Source organism: Panicum hallii, chromosome 9 (assembly GCF_002211085.1).
Source record: "Panicum hallii strain FIL2 chromosome 9, PHallii_v3.1, whole genome shotgun sequence".
NCBI classification, from domain to species: Eukaryota; Viridiplantae; Streptophyta; class Magnoliopsida; order Poales; family Poaceae; genus Panicum; species Panicum hallii.
The window spans coordinates 68,720,951-68,740,383 of record NC_038050.1 but is presented as its reverse complement, the minus strand read 5'-3'; the positions used below and the strand labels follow the sequence as shown (position 1 = coordinate 68,740,383).

At 51.4% G+C, this 19,433-nt stretch overlaps 3 protein-coding genes across 3 annotated transcripts; 2 read left to right on the top strand and 1 right to left on the bottom strand.

Moving 5' to 3' along the window:
• Window positions 1-3,744: 3,744 nt before the first annotated feature.
• LOC112874754 (strigolactone esterase D14) lies at window positions 3,745-5,685 on the top strand. Its single transcript, XM_025938264.1, has 2 exons — window positions 3,745-4,625; window positions 4,773-5,685. The coding sequence occupies exons 1-2, from the start codon at window positions 4,126-4,128 to the stop codon at window positions 5,203-5,205; spliced, it is 933 nt and encodes a 310-aa protein (XP_025794049.1). The 5' UTR covers window positions 3,745-4,125; the 3' UTR covers window positions 5,206-5,685.
• Window positions 5,686-9,160: 3,475 nt separating this feature from the next.
• On the top strand, window positions 9,161-15,013 carry LOC112874752 (calcium-transporting ATPase 10, plasma membrane-type-like). The gene is made up of 7 exons (XM_025938262.1): window positions 9,161-9,629; window positions 11,080-11,134; window positions 11,222-13,173; window positions 13,263-13,421; window positions 13,713-13,884; window positions 14,012-14,310; window positions 14,418-15,013. Exons 1-7 carry the CDS (start codon window positions 9,453-9,455, stop codon window positions 14,664-14,666), a joined length of 3,063 nt encoding a protein of 1,020 aa, XP_025794047.1. The 5' UTR covers window positions 9,161-9,452; the 3' UTR covers window positions 14,667-15,013.
• A 1,309-nt stretch (window positions 15,014-16,322) lies between these two features.
• On the bottom strand, window positions 16,323-18,511 carry LOC112874753 (cyclin-D5-3-like). Its single transcript, XM_025938263.1, has 5 exons — window positions 18,037-18,511; window positions 17,850-17,936; window positions 17,413-17,701; window positions 17,182-17,321; window positions 16,323-17,053 (listed from the first exon to the last, which is right to left on the bottom strand). The coding sequence occupies exons 1-5, from the start codon at window positions 18,334-18,336 to the stop codon at window positions 16,838-16,840; spliced, it is 1,032 nt and encodes a 343-aa protein (XP_025794048.1). The 5' UTR covers window positions 18,337-18,511; the 3' UTR covers window positions 16,323-16,837.
• Between the last annotated feature and the right edge of the window lie 922 nt (window positions 18,512-19,433).

The following is a 19,433-nucleotide window of genomic DNA, read 5'->3' as shown; positions in this document are numbered from 1 at the left end:
CTTATGATGGTTTCGTGATAAGGATGTCCCTAATGATGACACGTCACCAACCACAGCAACAAAGCAGGGTTAGCATTCTTAATCTGGGCCTCTCCAATCAACAGCCAACCAATGTAGTCTGTTGCTTCATTTGGGGTCGTCTTTGGTGTGCTTGAACAAAATTCCTTTTTGAGAGCGGACCTTATCTGAACATACATAAGCATGTGGGACGAAAAAGAGCGGAGTTATAAACCTTCTTTTGGTTTTCATAGGAGAAGGTTACAAGATACAACTTCTCAGGTCCTTTAGCTTTTTGCCAAGGTTATAAACTCCTAATAAGAGTATTGGCTAAACATGTACTGCTTGTGATATTGTTTTTATAAGATGACCTTACGATTAATGAAGTCGGTTCTTAACAAAAGGTATCAGCAGGACATACAACTTTTTTAAAAAAAAAAATCTTTTAGTAATAAGCTATGTAAAGTTGGAGTAGTGAGCTGCAGTGCTCTACAGACTTTTAGAAGGACCGGCGGAAATTGGGCCCTTGAAGCAGCAGCTGGTAACATCACTACATCAGCTAAGAAAGAATCAAATCATAGGTGACTCGGACAAAAATAACTATCTTATCCCTGGCACATCCTCCTTTGTTTTTTGTTCCTTGTTGGCGTACCTTCCAGTACCTGTTGTCTTCAATGAGAGAGATGGGATGGGAGCAATTTTGTGGATGCACTATTTTTTTTCAAATTATTCTCTAGCTTGGATTTACATGCGCGCGCCAATAGCTTGTTATTCTATAAAGTAAAATAAGAAATTGCCGATTCTCGATTATTTTTTCAACTTGTAGCCACCCTGGCAAATACTGATGTACGCGCTCGTAAGGTCATGGTTGGAAAGATGTTTTTAGAGGTGCAGGAATCAAATATTTTACTGACCATTCAGTGATGTCCCGTTGCTTTCGTCAGAATTTTTCTTTCAGATAAGATAACTCATAGTTGGTACGGTTGCAACACCTTCCTGTCATTTAACTCTCCCGGCCCCTGATTTTGTTGCATAGGAGTGATAATTTTTGGGATAGTTAACATGATCTAGCCTAGTTTAACTGTTTTTTAAAGAGTTGTTTACATTTACTCAGTTTCGCGTAATGCTTTTGCAGTTCAGGCCAACTTTTCATATCTCTCACCAAAAAAATTCTTTAGTCGGAGAACCAGCTGATTGATCCGTGATGTTGCCATTCCTATCCCCGGCCACTGCCACGTCACTTCCGGAAGGGATTTATACTTAGAAACGGCATGGTTAAACACAGCATAATTTCCCTATCTATATGCTAGCAAATACTTCAACTCGTTCCGTTCCAAATTGCAGGTCATTTTAGCAAATTTAGATTCATAGATTTGTTACGTAGCTAGACATAGCGTATATATATAGGTTTATCAAAACGATCTATAGTTTGGAACGGAGGGAGTACATATCACTGCTTATTACTAGTTTCAGGTTTTTATTTGGGGGTAAACATAAGCTTCTCTCGACATAAGCCTCGTGACGTCAATTAGTGATGCGATGCAGCTAAGAAGGCAGTACGAGGCCATGGCACCCAATCACTCAATATCCAAAGAGAGGCCCACAAATATGCTCTGCCCTGTTTGCCCAAACCACACCTTGGAAAGCAAAGGGTGGTCACATCAATGCTTGGTGAATGGTGATGCACCGTTTACTGCTACACAAAACAAAAATATTTCAGGAGAAAAAAAAAACTACTAGCCAAAACGAAATCTCTATTCAGTGAATACTGTTTGCACAATCCATGTTTTTTCATAAAAACAAAAATATACCCCGGATAGTTTTCAGCAGGTATAGATAAAATGCCTGTAGGGCTGTAGGCCCAGGACCAGGAGTATACCATGTATGTGGTGCATGGGCACTGATCGTATGCAACAAGGGCGCCCTTGCAGTATCTTCTTCCCTTTTCTTCCGATTCGGTCGGCCCGGGGGTGTGCCTAGACGTGTAAATCCGCCAAAAGCTCGCACTAGTGAAACGGCATATATCTCCGCGGCATGTCCTGCCCGTGTAAAGAAGTGAAAAAATTCCGGTGGCGACATGAACAATCTTCTGCAGAGATCTGCAAATACTACAGTAGTATACCGCCGTTTACGGTACGGATACGTACAGTACGAATGCAGTGTGTTTGAGACTTTATTAGTCAGCAACAAAGAGGATAGCTACACTGAAAACCATTTTCTGAATTATTTCTCGACAGTGCCTTCATTCAGGGAGAGATCAGATAGCGATGAGTACGGACACGTTCAGAAGCAACACATCCAAAAGAAATTTGGAGGATGTGATGATCGATTGGGATCCCACGGTGACGGCAGCCGGGTTTGGCCGGTAGCAGTGCGGAGGAAGCGTCTGCTCGACCGTCGCAGTTTTGGCGGGTTGCTCGCCGGCGATCAGCCCCGGAGAGCGTCAGCAAAACTTGTCGCTGGCGAGGCCGGAGGCCGGGGCGGCACGCCATGCCCGAACCGGCCGGCGATCGGGTGGGTGGCCCGGCTCGCGGAAGGAAACCAGCTGAGGTGTTCTTGTGGATCGGTAGACGACGGATCGCTGGGTGGAGCCGCGCGATCGCCGGCTGGTCGCCGGCCGGTTAGCTAAGCCCACGTCGACCGACGGCGACGTGGGCTGCGCTTCACGTGGCTCGCGACGACGACGCGAGGGCTTGCACTTCTTATCCGTTAGCGTCAGGGCATTTCCCAGTGGTCGATCGCGCACTGGATCGTGCATGCATGCCGCGTCGACCTAACGTATCCACAGCAGAGCAGGATACGATGGCATCGTCTAGACTCTAGAGCATGGGCAGGCTAAAGGGATACCATGGCGCGGCTTCAGAAAACGGAAAAAGTCTCATGTGTGGGGAATTCTTTTTTTTTAGAACGTGCCATATATAGCTTAGTGCAGACATAGGACCAAGGTGCGCGAAAGCGTGCACGATCAAAATCGAGGAGGAGAATATCATGGCACATGGTTTGTGTCTATCACAAATAGACAGACAACCAGTAACCCTTTTTTTTACGAAGACACAACTAGTAACATTTAGCCAGGCAAATGCCTGATCCGAGTAGACATTCACATGAGCTTTTTTGGGAAACATGTAGGCAATGAATGTTTGGTGAAATTTCTCACCCTCTGTCCTTTCGGCGCGGAACAAAGGACCATGCGGCCCGAAAGGGCGGGCACACCGTGCAAATCGTGGCGCAGCGTTATCCACACCTGCGGAGAATAGGGAGCGCGCCCGGAGCGGTGGCTCTTCACCTCGTCGTCGGCGACCCTTCTCGCCCCAAGGGATGGATCGTCCAGTTGGCCGAGGAGCTCTCGTCCAATGGGCGCCGTCGCCATGGAATTTCACGCATCCTCTCGCCGCGTGGCGTGCGTGGGCCAAAAGCGGCTGCGCGCAGGAGCCCCGGTTTGATTAGGTAAATCGTGCACTTTCCATTTCGTGCGCGGCTTGGCTCCACTCCACCGGAGCAAGCAACTTGCCGGTAAACAACACGGAGGAGGGCACCCGTCGCCGGCCGGAGTTGCCCTCCGATCTTCCCCTGGTCGGAGCCCCTGTTCAGACAGTTCCCACCCCAGATGCACGATCCCGGCTCGATCTGCACAGGAGCTTTCGAGACAGTTGCGTATGAGTATTTGTCAGGGACTGGGTGTCTGGATTGTTAACTCTGGGAGATTAACCACGGCCGTGCGAGGAGAAAATCGCAGAAATTATTGGTGCCTCTCCTTTTTAGTGTCTGGTGTTTGCACTACAGTGCCTGCTGTGGCCTGGATAACTGGGCATCCAGACAAACAAAAGAAAGCTCTTCTCTTCTCTTCTCATCTCCTCCCTGGCACAAACCAAAACTTGTCTCGTCATCCACATCTGCAAACTCCCTTCCCCCGCACCAAACCGACCGAGCAGAGGAGGGGGGGAGAGAGATGGAGGAATAAAGCAGAGAGGGAGAGCCGAGCCGGAGATCAAAAGGAGTAAGGAAAGCCGATAGCTTGTGTGTAGAGAGGGAGGGAAGAGGTGTGCGCAGCATCCCCATGGCCTCTGCTCCTGCTGCTATATAAGACCCGGAGGCTCCTCTGCTTCCCAATCCCCCCATCCTGGTCTCATGCTTCGGTCCACGCACCCGCCCAGCCCCACCAGCGGCAGCGGCAGCTCGGCGGCGCCGGCGTCCAGCTCCGACGCAAAGATGGTCGGTGGCGGCGGCGGCGGCGGCGCGGCGGGCAGCGGCGCGCCGAGCGGGGCCAAGCTGCTGCAGATCCTCAACGTGCGGGTGGTGGGCAGCGGCGAGCGCGTGGTGGTGCTGTCCCACGGCTTCGGCACGGACCAGTCGGCGTGGAGCCGCGTGCTCCCCTACCTCACCCGCGACCACCGCGTGGTGCTCTACGACCTCGTCTGCGCCGGCAGCGTCAACCCGGAGCACTTCGACTTCCGCCGCTACGACACGCTCGACTCCTACGTCGACGACCTGCTCGCCATCCTCGAGACGCTCCGCATCCCGCGCTGCGCTTTCGTCGGCCACTCCGTCTCCGCCATGATAGGCATCCTCGCCTCCATCCGCCGCCCCGAGCTCTTCGCCAAGCTCATCCTCATCGGCGCGTCGCCCAGGTATATACATACGCCGATCGAATTCAACCCCCACTCGATCGAATTCGATTTCAATCAGCCTTTGGAGTTTCGATGATGATGATGAGGTGGGAAAGAAACTAAAAGGAAAAGCAAAAAAACCGCGATCTTTGTCTGATCCGGGGGCAGGTTCCTGAACGACAACGACTACCACGGCGGGTTCGAGCTGCCGGAGATCCAGCAGGTGTTCGACGCCATGGCGGCCAACTACTCGGCGTGGGCGACGGGGTACGCGCCGCTGGCGGTGGGCGCGGACGTTCCCGCGGCGGTGCAGGAGTTCAGCCGCACCCTCTTCAACATGCGCCCGGACATCTCCCTCCACGTCTGCCGCACGGTGTTCAACACCGACCTCCGCGGCGTGCTGGGCATGGTGCGCGCCCCCTGCGTGGTGGTGCAGACCACCCGCGACGTTTCGGTCCCGGCCTCCGTCGCCGCCTACCTCAAGGCCCACCTCGGCGGCCGCACCACCGTCGAGTTCCTCCAGACCGAGGGCCACCTCCCGCACCTCAGCGCCCCCGGCCTCCTCGCCCAGGTGCTCCGCCGCGCGCTCGCCCGGTTCTAGCGACGCGCCGGCCGCGCGGCTGCTTGGCCTCACGGCGGCGATCGGTATTTTTACCGCCTCGATTTTTACCCTCTGCCAAGAATCAAAAATGGCGCGACCCGCGCCGCTGCTGCTGCGTGTGCCATGACTGTAGTAGAACTTGTTATGGTGCCCGAATTTTTTTTAAACTTTTTACTGGAGCAGTCGTACTGGTACTCCGCATCTTGCCGCCTTCTCCTGCGCTGCCACTGGCCACTGCACCTGCACCGAAGGACAGATAAGTGGGCCTCCTGGCGCCACGTGGCGGGCACTCGGGACGGTGCACGAGTTTGTTCCAGCTTCTTAAGCCTTGTCCCATCTGCAAGAGTAGGCTGTAATTTTTTTTTTCTTACTGCTGGTAGTTTACTGCTATGAGATTGGGATCTCCTGACCTGATTAAGCGGATAATGTCATCGATTGGTTGGAATCATCATGTTACTTGCATAACTGGGTTGTGGATAAGTCCTGGAGAAGAAAGTGGCGGGAATTTTTATTTATTTTTAGATATAAAAGGCGTGGCGGATGTTTGCCCACGACATGCATGGCCCATCTTATCGTCGCGCATTCATATTCATCGCTGGTATCAAGCTGACCATGCCATCCAACCGTATCCTTTAACTAACAGCATAAATAAATTAAAAATGGCTCTTACTCCAGCTAACAACTTGGCTTACTACTAGAAGTGGTAGAGCATAAGAACTGAAGCTGATTTACATGCCTTTATTTCTTCCCAAGCTATACGCATTTCTTTGTATTTTTTATAGAAATAAATACCTAACAGTGCACCAAGTTCGTGCATGCATGTATGTTTTTTCAGAGTGACACTCTGGGATGCTTTGCGTTTGGACATATGTGCGTCAGGGCCATGTCAGAGTGGGTGTGCGTAGGTCCCAGCTGAGCTAACGTGCTGATCTCCGTGATGCTTAGCTTTTGATACGGTAGGTTGGTGTGGCGTTGTTAGCTCAGCTAGGCCGGCCATGTCCCACTACTAACCATCCATCCATCCATGGGGAAAAAAGAATAATCGCCCGAGTGTTAGCACTGGCTCCTGCGGCGATCAACTTGCATATTCTTATCCACTTAGGCACTTAGGCTGGTCTAATCTCGGTCTCCCTCGGTGCCGCCATCACCACCAAACCGAACTCCAGTCGGCACGTCCCGCGCGCCCTGCGACCACTCCGGCTGCGAACGAGACAAGCGACGCCATCTTGTCCGACCTCCATCCACTGCAAGGGAGATTGGAGAATCGTCGGCGCGGCGACGGAGACGCTGAGACCAGCTCGCGCCAACGTGACGCGAAAACGAGGCCCTTGGACGGTTGGACGCTGCGGACGGCGCCGTCGTCCCCCGCCGCGCCGCGCCGCGCCGCGCCGGGCGACGGAGCCAGCGCGGCGCAACGGGACAGAGGGGGGAAAGGAGGAGGCCGGCGGGGAGGATTCCGTTCCCGGGCGTTGGATTGGAGGCGCGACGGATTTGGCGATTTGGTGCGGAGGAGATGGGCGATCAGGTTCCCGATCGCCGGCCGGCCGCGCGGGCCCCGGGCTCGGGGGTTGAGGGAATCCGCGGCGTGATAAGATGGGCCCCGGCCTTATCCCCTGACCTCTGCTGCTGCTGGTGCCCCTGCCCCGGGCCCGGCGAGAGCGAGGACCCGGCCCGGCCGACGACGTGTCTCCTGCCGCCTGTCGTCGTCGCGCTACAGCGGGGGCTGCTGGCGCTCGGAGAAAAGACGGTGGTGGACCGGTGGCGCGACGGGGAGCTAGGGTAGACGGGGGGCCGGGCCCTGCGCTCCAGGGCACGACGGACGGTGAGCTACCAGCGGCAGGCAAAGGCTGCGCGCCAGCCGGCCCGGCCCCCGTTGTCACTTGTGACAGACAGGTCGAGACGTCGGGTCGCCACATAAACAGCTGCGGCTCCCGCGCCTTGGACGTTTCTCCGGAGCCTGGCTGAAGCTGAAGGTACGCTACGTACGGCGGCCGGGGAGGAGCTGAACGTGCCGCCGCGCCAAGAGCATCGACCGGACGAAGGTTGGCACGCAGCAGGATTTATCAAGCACTTGAACTGCGTGGATGAGCTGCGACCAGCAAGTCAGGTCGTCTAAGCAGTCCTGTTTCACCAGAGCATCAGGTTTTGGCTGGCCGGTGTTTTTCTCCGGATTCTTCCTCGAGCTCGGAGCACTGTCACCGGCAAGCGTTCCCATCAGTTTCTCGAACAGAAATGAGGGAATAGCATGTAAAGATTAAGGGCATGTAAATCGCTCCAGTCGATCGCTAGCGTTGGTAGCTAAACTGGAGGGCTCTTGCATAGTTGCATGAGCGGGTGGATCGACCACCAAAATGGCGACGAGGCTAACGCGACGGACACGCACACTCCTCAGACTTCCGAGAAACGGGGAGAGCGCAGCAGCAGCGTGCCAGATGTTTTGCGGAGCTACAGGCTGCAGCCCACGGCCCACACACCAAGGCCCAGAGCGCGATTTAAGATGGGCCTCGGCTTTATGTCCCGTTTCACCTACACGTAGCTCTGCTAGTGACACCCGCGCGTTAGAGCAACTCCAACAAACCTTATAAGCAGCCTCCTAATTTAAATTTAAAGGATAAAATAAAAAAGATGCATTTCAGCAGGCAAACACCTATTAGACCGTCGGCCTCCAAATTCTCTCCTCCACCCTCTATTTCTAGTGGGTCGGCCTCCAAATCCTCTCCTCCACCCTCTATTCCTAGTGGGTCTCTAGGGAGCTGTCTACTGTAAATTAGAATTGAGAGCTGTTGCTGGAGCTGAAGCAAATATAGAAGCCTCAAGAAAATAGAGGCAACTTCCATTTAAGTATTTGGAGGGTCTATAATCTTTGTTGGAGTTGCTCTTAGCTAGAAGATCTGTTAGCTGATAGCTAGAAGGTCAGTTTAGTGTGAGTTAGGTAGACAAGCGTGGTTTCTTTCACCAATCGAAGACATTTGTAATTCTATACTCCTAGAAGTTTAATAAAAGGTGGTGTCTTCCCCTAAAAGAAAGAAACTGACTGGGAGCAGAACACAAGGTTTGCCGAGCGATTTTTTTTTAATACAACGGAACGTGTAATCGTTAGTCCCCGACGGCGTCACGGAATCGCGTGCGGTGAGGAGGTAGGGGGCCACCCGCGCACGCTGTGCAGGTGAGGAGTCGCGGTCGCCGCGGTGGGCCGGTGGGCGCGCACGCGCTCCCACCCTTTTCCCGGCCGCGGAGAAGACGCGGCGTTTGTTCCTCGTCCGTCCTCGGGTCTTCACGGTGAAACTACACGGCGAGACGCCCTCTCTGATCTCTCGCTCGCTCGCATCCCTCCTTTGAGGCTTTGACTTGAAATCTCCTTGTCCCCGACCGGATAATGCGGCGCACTTCGCAGGCACTCTCGCTCCCGCTGCCGAACTTGCACGGAAAACTGCGTACGGGGTTGCGAGCACGTCGGTTTGGACCGCAGCCAGTGACTCTCTCTCTCTCTCTCTCTCTGAAAACGCGGCGCTCATCGAGATCTCTGACGAGCCCCAATCCAGCGGAGATGGTGCCGTCGTGGGGCCATGTTCTGTGATATTTGGTACATAAACCTTGGGACCATGTCGTTCGTCCTGTTAAGTTATGCTGCGTGCCTCCTGCCTCGAGTCGTCGCCATCTGGTAATCTTCTGCGCTAAACACACGGTGGTATTATTGACCTCGCTCCTCGTGGTTTACTTAAAAATTGGACCGGCGGTGATCTCTTCTCCCCTTCTTTTTTTTTTAAAAAAGAAAAAAATTGATTTTTGCCAGAACTCGTCATCGGCCCAAGCCCAGCCCGGTCCAAGCATGCGCGATTTTTTTTAAGAAAAAAAAGACGCATGCGCGGCGTGTGCGCAGCGCAACGTTCACGGCGAGGACTCGGCGTGTCCCACCACGGGGTGGATCGCTGCCTCCCTTTCCTTTCCGTCCTTCCCACCACTTTGCTCTTCCTCCCGCTGGTCCGGCCCTTCCGCCTCGGATCCCCGGAAAACCACCGGCCGCGCCTTTCCTTACCCCGCCCCGCCCCTCCCCGCGAGCGCGCACGACGCAACTTCCTGGCAATGTGCCTGCTCACGCCAGGCGTCGTCGTCGTCGTCACGTCCCCGCGCGTCAACGGCCGGGCCCCACGCAGCTGAACGCGTCCGGGCCGCGTGAATATATACTGCCTGCGCGACCCTTCCCCAGAAGGGGGGAATTAGGGAGCTGGTCCAATCCGGGAGCGCAGATGGAGAGCTACCTCAAGGAGAACTTCGGGGGCGTGCAGGCCAAGCACTCGTCGGACGAGGCGCTGGGGAGATGGCGCAAGGTCGTCGGCGTCGTCAAGAACCCCAAGCGGCGATTCCGCTTCACGGCCAACCTCGACAAGCGCAGCGAGGTCACCGCCATGAAGCGGAAAAACCATGTGAGTGCAGGGTGCTGCTCCTCCTCCTCCCCCCCTGATCTCAGCTCAGTGCGTTTCCCCTGCTTCTGCACTTCCTGCCCTGCCCTGCGATTTCAATTTCATGTCCTTGGTATCGACAATTCGTCATACATGCCGACGTTAGTGTTTTTCTTAAGGAATTGCTTTCGGTCTCCAAAAGAAAAATGATGCAGAATTTAGATATAGAGTCGGTCAAAAAAGGTTTGGTTGATTTGTTCAAAGAGGTGCGCGCAGGATTTGAGTCAAAACAGAAACATGGAACACAGCAACAACTAAGGATAAGTCTCACTTCAGAATGAATCCAGTAGTTCGTCTGTTCCACATATTTTGCAGATGGTATAAGACAGTTGCTCAAAGTTTCAAAGGAAAATATGTGAACAATATCTAGGAGAACAAACCCACACACGCTTCCATTGACCAAATAGAGGTCAAAAACCTCACTTCTGTCCTTTTTTGTATCAGCATTTCTTGATGCTGGAATGAAAGGAAATATATTTTACATAACAGGGAAAAACAAAATGTGATATGGAGTCAAAAGGGGAAAAAACTACTTTTACAGGGGACATTGCGGCATAATTTTAGCCCTTCTCGTACTTTTACAGGGGACATTTGTTTGTTAGGGTTAGTTAACTAATGACCATTAGGCATTATGGAACGCAATACCACGGTATTATAATAAGTGCTGAATGCACATGGAAAAGTGCAGACAGCTGGACAGCAAAATGTTAAAATATTACCGTGTTTTCCTCAGACTATGAAAACGACCTGAAAGCTGCAATTAAATAATTAAAGGTGTGGATAAGGTTTTTTATCACTTTGTTTACCAGTAAACATGACACTATATCTCTGATTACTGGAATATGTTTTTAAGCAAAGTATTGATCACTATCAGAAAATAAATGTGTTTGTTCTACTTAACTATTGGGCATCTATGCGAAAACAAACTTTCTGTGTTTTTTTGTATCTATGCTGATTGTTTTAAAATTCTTTTTATATTCATGCGTTACAGATAGACGCTTTAATTGTTTAATACTATTATAGATAAATCTATGAAGATTAGTCGCAAATTTTGGTAGATTTTTTCCGGTATGCACACCAAATTGGCAATTAGCGGACTGCAGGACTAATTAGAGCAACTTAGCACTTGAATGTTAACTAGAGCCATGATCAATATCTGGCAGTCTGCTGGTTATCCAGTAGAAAACTTATGGGTTCACAGTTCGTTTTAGGAACAAGATTATGAGTTCATCATGAATCTCGCATTTAGACAGTTTATTTTCAAATCCTATCTTCAGAGTTGCAACTGTAGATTTATGTTTACCAAATCAAACCTTTTGTTATCTTGAGCCTTTGGCTACAATTTTGATATGTAAGCTAACTGAGAACAAAAATATTGCTTCTTGAGACTTACTGCATGTTTTACCTATTTCAGGAGAAGCTGCGTGTTGCCGTGCTTGTTTCAAAGGCTGCACTTCAGTTCATCCACGGTATGATACCACCCCACTAGAGCATCCAAGTTTAATAATCTTCTCTTGCTTTCTTTAATCAACCTTAACACCACAGTAATTCTGCAGGCCTTGCTCCATCGAGTGAGTACAAGGTCCCTGCCGATGTCAAGGCGGCGGGTTTCGGCATCTGCGCCGAGGAGCTGAGCTCGATAGTCGAGGGCCATGACCTCAAGAAGCTGAAATCACACGGTGGCGTTGAGAACCTCGCGTCCAAGCTATCCACCTCGGAGTGCGATGGCCTCGCCACGTCGGCCGACAAGCTGGCAACACGGCAGCAACTGTTTGGCATCAACAAGTTCGCCGAGGCAGAATCCCGCGGCTTCTGGGTCTTCGTCTGGGAGGCGCTCCAGGACATGACACTCATGATCCTTGCAGCGTGCGCGTTCGTCTCGCTCATCGTTGGCATCGCCACTGAGGGGTGGCCCAAGGGCGCGCACGATGGGCTCGGCATTGTGGCCAGCATCCTGCTTGTCGTGTTCGTCACAGCTTCAAGCGACTACCGCCAGTCCCTGCAGTTCAAGGACCTCGACAAGGAGAAAAAGAAGATCACTGTGCAGGTCACCCGCAGCGGGTACAGGCAGAAACTCTCAATATATGATCTTCTGGCCGGCGACATTGTCCACCTCTCCATTGGTGATCAGGTGCCGGCTGACGGTCTGTTCTTGTCAGGCTTCTCGCTTCTGATCAACGAGTCAAGCTTGACTGGAGAGAGCGAGCCGGTTGCTGTTAATGCTGAGAACCCATTCCTTCTGTCTGGAACCAAGGTGCAGGACGGTTCTTGCAAGATGCTTGTCACGACAGTTGGCATGAGGACTCAGTGGGGGAAGCTGATGGCCACTCTCAGCGAAGGTGGTGATGACGAGACGCCATTGCAGGTCAAGCTGAATGGCGTAGCCACCATCATTGGTAAGATAGGCCTCATCTTTGCAGTCATCACGTTTGCGGTGCTCACTGAAAGCCTGTTCCGGCGCAAGATCAGCGATGGCACATACTTGAGCTGGACTGGAGATGATGCATTGGAGCTGCTTGAGTTCTTTGCCATTGCTGTAACAATTGTGGTCGTGGCAGTTCCTGAAGGGTTGCCGCTTGCCGTAACACTGAGCCTTGCATTTGCAATGAAGAAGATGATGAACGACAAGGCACTCGTCCGGCACCTTGCAGCCTGTGAGACCATGGGCTCGGCGACCTCCATCTGCAGCGACAAGACCGGCACACTCACGACAAACCACATGACTGTCGTCAAGGCCTGCATCTGCGGGAAGATCAAAGAAGTGGATGGTGCCTCGGATACCAAGAGCCTATTCTCCGAACTGCCGGACTCTGTCATGACGATGCTCTCGCAGTCCATATTCAACAACACTGGCGGTGATGTTGTCATCAATCAGGATGGAAAACGTGAAATACTGGGCACACCGACTGAGACAGCGATTCTAGAGTTCGGCCTGTCGCTTGGCGGAGACTTTTCTGCAGTACGGCAAGCGAGCACCCTTATCAAGGTAGAGCCATTCAACTCTGCCAAGAAGAGAATGGGTGTGGTCATCCAGCTCCCAGGGGGTGCACTTCGAGCACACTGCAAAGGAGCTTCAGAAATCATACTGGCATCATGCAACAAGTATCTGAATGAGGAAGGCAATGTTGTCCCCCTGGATAAAGCAACCATTGATCACTTGAATGCAACAATTGATAGCTTTGCAAACGAGGCACTTCGCACCCTATGTCTTGCCTACATGGAAGTTCAAGATGGGTTCTCAGCCAATGATCAGATTCCAGAGGATGGGTACACCTGCATTGGCATTGTGGGGATCAAAGACCCTGTCCGGCCCGGAGTGAAGGAATCAGTTGCCATCTGCAGATCGGCGGGTATTACAGTCAGGATGGTTACTGGTGACAACATCAACACGGCAAAGGCAATTGCCCGGGAATGCGGCATTTTAACTGAAGGTGGCATTGCCATAGAGGGCCCAGATTTCAGAACCAAGAGTGAAGAAGAGATGACTCAATTGATACCAAACATACAGGTAAGTTTATGGCTTCTATTATAATTTGCACGCCTTTGCGTATTTTTTTGTTGTTCATTGACCAATATGCTCTGCTTTCAATGCATAAGGTGATGGCAAGGTCTTCGCCACTCGATAAGCACACCCTTGTCAAGCATCTTCGAACTAATCTGGATGAAGTTGTTGCGGTGACTGGTGATGGGACAAACGATGCACCTGCGCTACATGAGGCTGATATTGGGCTTGCAATGGGCATTGCCGGAACTGAGGTAATTTCAAGATTTCCCTTAAATTGGGGGAAAAAATAACTAGCCGTGTCCATTAAATAACCATGCTATTACTGGTATCTTATAGTTAATTATCACCGATATCAAATATCTAGGACTGTAATTGTTAGCTATATTTATATTTATATCAGTCCCATTTTTGTTCTTGCATTCTCCTATACCGCTGCGACATCTATGAGCTCTTGATGTTCATGAGCAGCACCATTAATTACATGATATCTCAAGTTAATTCAATTTACTCCCATCTTGACTCATCTTAAAATCTTGCTGAAGGTGGCCAAAGAGAGTGCTGATGTCATTATTCTTGATGACAACTTCTCCACTATTGTCACTGTTGCGAAATGGGGACGATCTGTGTACATCAACATTCAGAAATTCGTGCAGTTTCAGCTTACAGTAAATGTGGTTGCTCTCGTTGTAAACTTCTCCTCAGCTTGCTTGACAGGTAAATCTAAAATCCTGTATTGGTTCATTGTTTGGAAATCCTTGCGCTACTTAAGCGTATTCTGAATTTTCTTGTTCTATTTTTTTCAAAATTATACATCTGATTGTTTGTATGCATGGTGATTCAGGGAGTGCTCCTCTTACTGCTGTACAATTGCTTTGGGTCAACATGATCATGGATACACTGGGTGCACTGGCATTGGCCACCGAACCCCCAAACAATGAACTGATGAAGAGGACACCTGTTGGAAGGAAAGGAAACTTCATCAGTAACATTATGTGGAGGAACATTCTGGGACAGGCCTTCTACCAGTTCCTTGTGATTTGGTACCTACAGACAGAGGGGAAGTCGCTGTTTGGAATTAAGGGTGATAACTCCGATCTAGTCTTGAACACACTTATCTTCAATTGCTTTGTATTCTGCCAGGTAATTTCCAAGCTAAGTGCTCTGATGAACTCGCTAGGTTGCATTTGTATTCTGTTTGAATTACTTGCGCTAACTTGTGAACTAAACTTTTATTCTTTGCTGTGCAGGTATTCAATGAGGTGAGCTCGCGAGAGATGGAGAAGATAAACGTATTTGAAGGCATTCTAAACAACAACGTGTTCGTCGCGGTCCTCGGCAGCACCGTCATCTTCCAGTTCATCATAATACAGTTCCTTGGCGATTTCGCAAACACTACACCTCTCACATTCAACCAGTGGATCGCATGCATCTTCATCGGTTTCATAGGCATGCCTATCGCTGCTATTGTCAAGATGATCCCAGTTGGTTCGTCATAGGAAACTAGAGCTAATTTGAGCCAGAAACTGAAGTTGGGCAGGACTAGGTCTGATCATGGCAATGGAGTTTTGTGCATCGCCATTCACGTAGTATAAGATAGACCCTTCTGCCATCATGTTTCTCTTTAGGTGAATCTTTGCCCTTTTTATCCTGTATTTAATCTTAGAGCATTGAGCCAAGGTTGTGTGAGCTTGATTCTTAGAAAATGCCTCGGACTCCTGTAGCTGTTCTTTGGTGTCCTTTTTTTTCCTGGTGCTTTTCCTTGGAGCGTTGGGGGCTGGAACTGTATATGGCAAATCTTATTGTTCACCAGAATGATTTTCTAGACACCCACCATTTTGCTTCACCTGCTAACTTATGTTTCACTCAGAAGTTTCAGAAATGGTGGGTTTAATGTTTCCGATTTGCCAAGAAAATGACCCCCGCTAGCTTCCAAGATCTGATCAGATCATGATCGTGCAGAAGCAGGAGCCTTGTAAATCTTCTGCTTCTTGATACTCCTATAAAATCTAGCAGGAGCTTTTGACATAGCACAGAAAGAAAATACAGAATCACATTTAAGTTTGACCAGAAACCTGTTTCGATTCAAATGCCAGCGTCAGAAGATACACCAAAGACTACTACCAGGCACTGCATCAGCCTGCCAGTCGGTTACCTTGTTTCGGCATCCCAGGCTTATCATGACATCACGTATTGACACCAAGCAGCTCGCTCCCATGCCTTGCGTCACCACTCTCATCGATGCCAAGGCGTTTTGACCAGTCAAGGCACTGGCCTGAGCATGTTACTCCTACGAGACAATAGCTCCTGGCTTAGCACTTGCACGAAGCAACCACTGGGAATAAAATTCCAACAGTACCAACCAGCAGCCCTGCCATGTTTGTTGAGTTGAGCAAACGCTTAATTTTTTTTACCGGCTGCCAGGCGCACGACAGCTCAACATCGCAGTACGCCCAATTTTTACCAGGTACCTTCCCTCTCACCTCGTGCCTGGCCCTCGCTCGCTTTTGACCGCATGGGCCATGTGGCCTAAAGAAACGCCGCGCAGAGATTGCAATGGCCATCCATCCACAAGCCATTCTCGATCTTGATCTTTTAGTGATCGCAAGGCTTGAGAGGAGAGGACAGAGGAGTGAGTGGGGCTGAAGTGAAGAGCACCTCACCTCCCTCCTCTTGTCCCATTTCATTTTTCACCTGCCCCGCTGCAGCCTGCAACCTTGTCCAAGCGACCAAGCCATTTGACAGCTCACGAGACGCGACGCAGTGAGTTATAAAGGGAGCACAGCGTGCGCGGGTGCAGGAGACGAAAAAGAGGGAGACGAACAGTAAGCCACAGCCCGCAGCCATCTCCAACAACAGCCGGGGGGCCATGGCCATGGCCGGCGAGCAGCAAGCAAAGGCAATGCAGGCGATTTGATGACACGGCACAAAAGGCAACGTCGTCAGAAAGGCGGGCAGCGGCCGAGCGTCCCAGCTGCCTGCTGTGCACGGCATCCTGCACGCACACCAACGGGTTGGGGGGGGGGGGGGGGGGCTTCGTCATCAATCACAGGTGGAATGGGACAGTAGCGCTTTGTTTAGCATCTGAAAAGAGCATGCTAATGAGCTTGCTCAAACAACATGACTCAGCAGCGAGAGAGACACACGAGTGGTCATGTGAAATGGTATCTGGTTAACTATTGTCGCTGATGCAGTGACAGGCTATTAAACAGAAAAGGATAGAGGACAGACAGACTGAGTAGCTGGTACAGACAGTATTCACACACACAAAAAAAAATGACTCCCCACTCCTTGACTCCTAGCTTTTCACTTTCACCTCAGACATCAGTACCTCGGTGAGGTCTGAGGTATTCTCACTTTGAGCAAGAGCTTTCTCACTTCTGTTTCAGCTTTCTTCTCTCCTCTCTACACTACCTTTTGATCCCGGGAAAGATCTCCTCAAAACCAAAAATCTTCCCAATCCTAAATTACCAAACCACCCTGTGACAATTGCCAGTAATCAGAAGAATCAAATCTTGCCCTTGCCCCCATTTGGATTCGGGCATCCGGTTGGCCTCCCCTGAGAAACAATCACCAGCAGCCTGAAATCTGAATTCGTTCATTCAACGAAAGAAAAATAGTGAGCTGAAAACGCAGCTGGACTCCACTGCCCAGCAGGCAGCAGAGGCTCCTACTGGCGCTGAGGTGAGCGCAACCGTCTCCTCTTATTGTTGTTGTCCGGGGTTGCCGGCGGGGCGGTGCCAGCCGCATTATTGGTGCCCACGGAGGCGTCCGGGCTCCCGGCGTGCGCGGCGACAGAGACGCCCGAGGACGCCACCTCCGCCGAGTGCATCCACGACTTGTCCTCCTCCTGAGCCATCGCGCTGTAGCAGGAGTACACATGCCCCTGCCAGAGACGAACAGCGGCGGCATTTACTCATCATGGCGCTTTCCACCAACAGCCTTCTTCCCGAAAGAAATGCACGGTGCGATGCGAGAACGGACGCGGTGGGGCAGGAGGGAGCGGGAGCTTACGGTGTCTAATTGCGGCCATGACGAGCCCAGGATCGCCTTGAGCTCGTCCAGGTTGGCGGCGGGTGTCTCGTCGTTGCCGCGCGCGACGAGGATGGATGCTACGGCGATGGTGGATGGCTGGTACTCCACCGAGCTCATCGCTGCGAATGGGAGAGGGGGGAATCTCAGTGTTCTTGCGATCCGATTCGGTGGGGAACGGGAGGAAATGTGGGGGGAAGGACCAGACCAAACCTTTGATCGCGGCGAAGACGCACTCGACGGCGCGGAGGACGATCGCCCGGCGCTCGTCCTGACGGAACCGCGCCGCGAAGCAGCTGATGTAGGGGAACGGGGTGGCGGCGATCATCTGCCACTGGAGCGTGCCCAAGACGAGGAGCTCCATCCGCAGGATGGACGCGCTGTCGAACTCGAACGCGTCCAGCCGGAGCTCCGACAGCCGCGGCGCGTGGTGCTCCTCCACTTTGCTCGCCAGCGACAGGCACGCCACCGCGAGCAGCTGCAACGCCCACTCCTGCCCCCTCTGAACCCGTCATCACCAGAGACGATCACAATGCACAATCAGTCAATACATCAATCAATCAGAGACTCGAGAAGCCGGAAGAAGCCGGCAATGGCGATGGCGATGGCACAATGGGTAATGCAGGTTCGTCAGTTCGTTACATACTTACATTGACTCGCCGTTGCGCCAAGAAGCGATCGAGGTACGTCACCGCGACGTACGCGGTCTTCCCGCTGAACCGGAACATCGCCGTCGTCTGCAAGCAGCAACGAAAAGAGAACGAACATCGCCAAAGATCGAATTTTTTTCCCCAATGAAAATGTAAGCGGCAAAGGGGTGAAGAGCGCGCGAACGACCTTGATGATCCAGCGGACGCACCCGGAGCGCGCGGCCTTCATCCACTCCTCCATTTCCTCCGCCAGGACTTCGCCGCAGCTGGCGGCGGAAGCGCTCTCCTTGGACAGGAGCACCGCGACATACTCGTCGTCCTGGTCCACGACCAGGAGGCGGTCGTCGCGGGCGACGACGAGGTCAGCGCCGGCGCCGCCCTCGTCGGCGTCGGCGAAAAGGTCGCTGCCGTCCTCCCGGCAGATGAGGATGGAGGTGGGCGTGGCGGGAGCGGACGTGGATGCCGCGGCGGCGGCGGCGTCCCCCATGGCGTCAATCAGAGCCCGTGCATGCGCGGGGAAAAGAGGAAAGGAAAAGCGAAGGGGGATCTCGCCCAGTGGGAGCAGCCGGGCGGAGGAAAAGGCGGCGTGCGGTGCGGGTGGGTGCGCGCGAGCACGGCGCCGAACAGAAAGGGATTCCGTCCTCCACACTCGCGCGTTTAGAGGGGGGGGGGGGGGCGAAATGTGCAGTTGGAGAGAGCGAGAGAGGGAGATGGAATTGGGAAGTTGAGCTGCGCGTGGCGTGCGGGAGAGGCGGCGTGCCTGCGCTGCGTGGGGAGAGACGGGGGAGGGAGGAGGATTAGAACAAGGCTGGGTTTAGTAGACGACGAGTTTCGTGACGAGCGCCAGCTGACCACGATTTGCACAGGCTAGCACGTTGCAGGCTTGCTGGCCAAACGTAACGTTCCTGTATCCTGTGTATCACAAGTTGCGACCCTGATTTTTGCTCGCGAAACGTGCTGTTATTAGATGGCAAGTGGCAGCGATCGTGTGAGCTTGTGACTCTGATTATCCAGTATATATTGCTTGACATCGTATTTTCTTTTTACTCATTCATCATCTTTGTATCTATGTAAAACAATCTTCTTCTAAGAAAATAAACAAAGCAACATTATATTTTTTTCACACCCAGAAGTTATGTAAAGTAACTGGACAAAAATGGCCATGATATTAGTCGAGAAAAGTGCTAGGAGTGTTTACGATTCACCAACAAATTTTGCTACAAATAGGATGTGAAGTATAATGATTATTTGGATTTATTACTGAAAATATTGCTCAATTTCACATGTCATCTTAGCTCTACGGCACTTAAATGCAAAATATGTTTACAATATCTTATTCTTTAATTCTATAGTTCATTCATCCAAAAGTTGTGACGGCTTGTACAAAAAAATCTAACAGAAACAAAAGGCCAAAAAAAGAAAAATTGTAGCATGGAAATATAAGTGAGGTTGTCCCCTTCTATTTACGAAAAAGCACATTACAAAAATATTATTTTTATAATAAAGATTGAGGCATGATTTCCCTTCATAATTTTGGTTGAAACTCGATCATTAAATACAAGTGCATATTGTCGCACAAGTTTT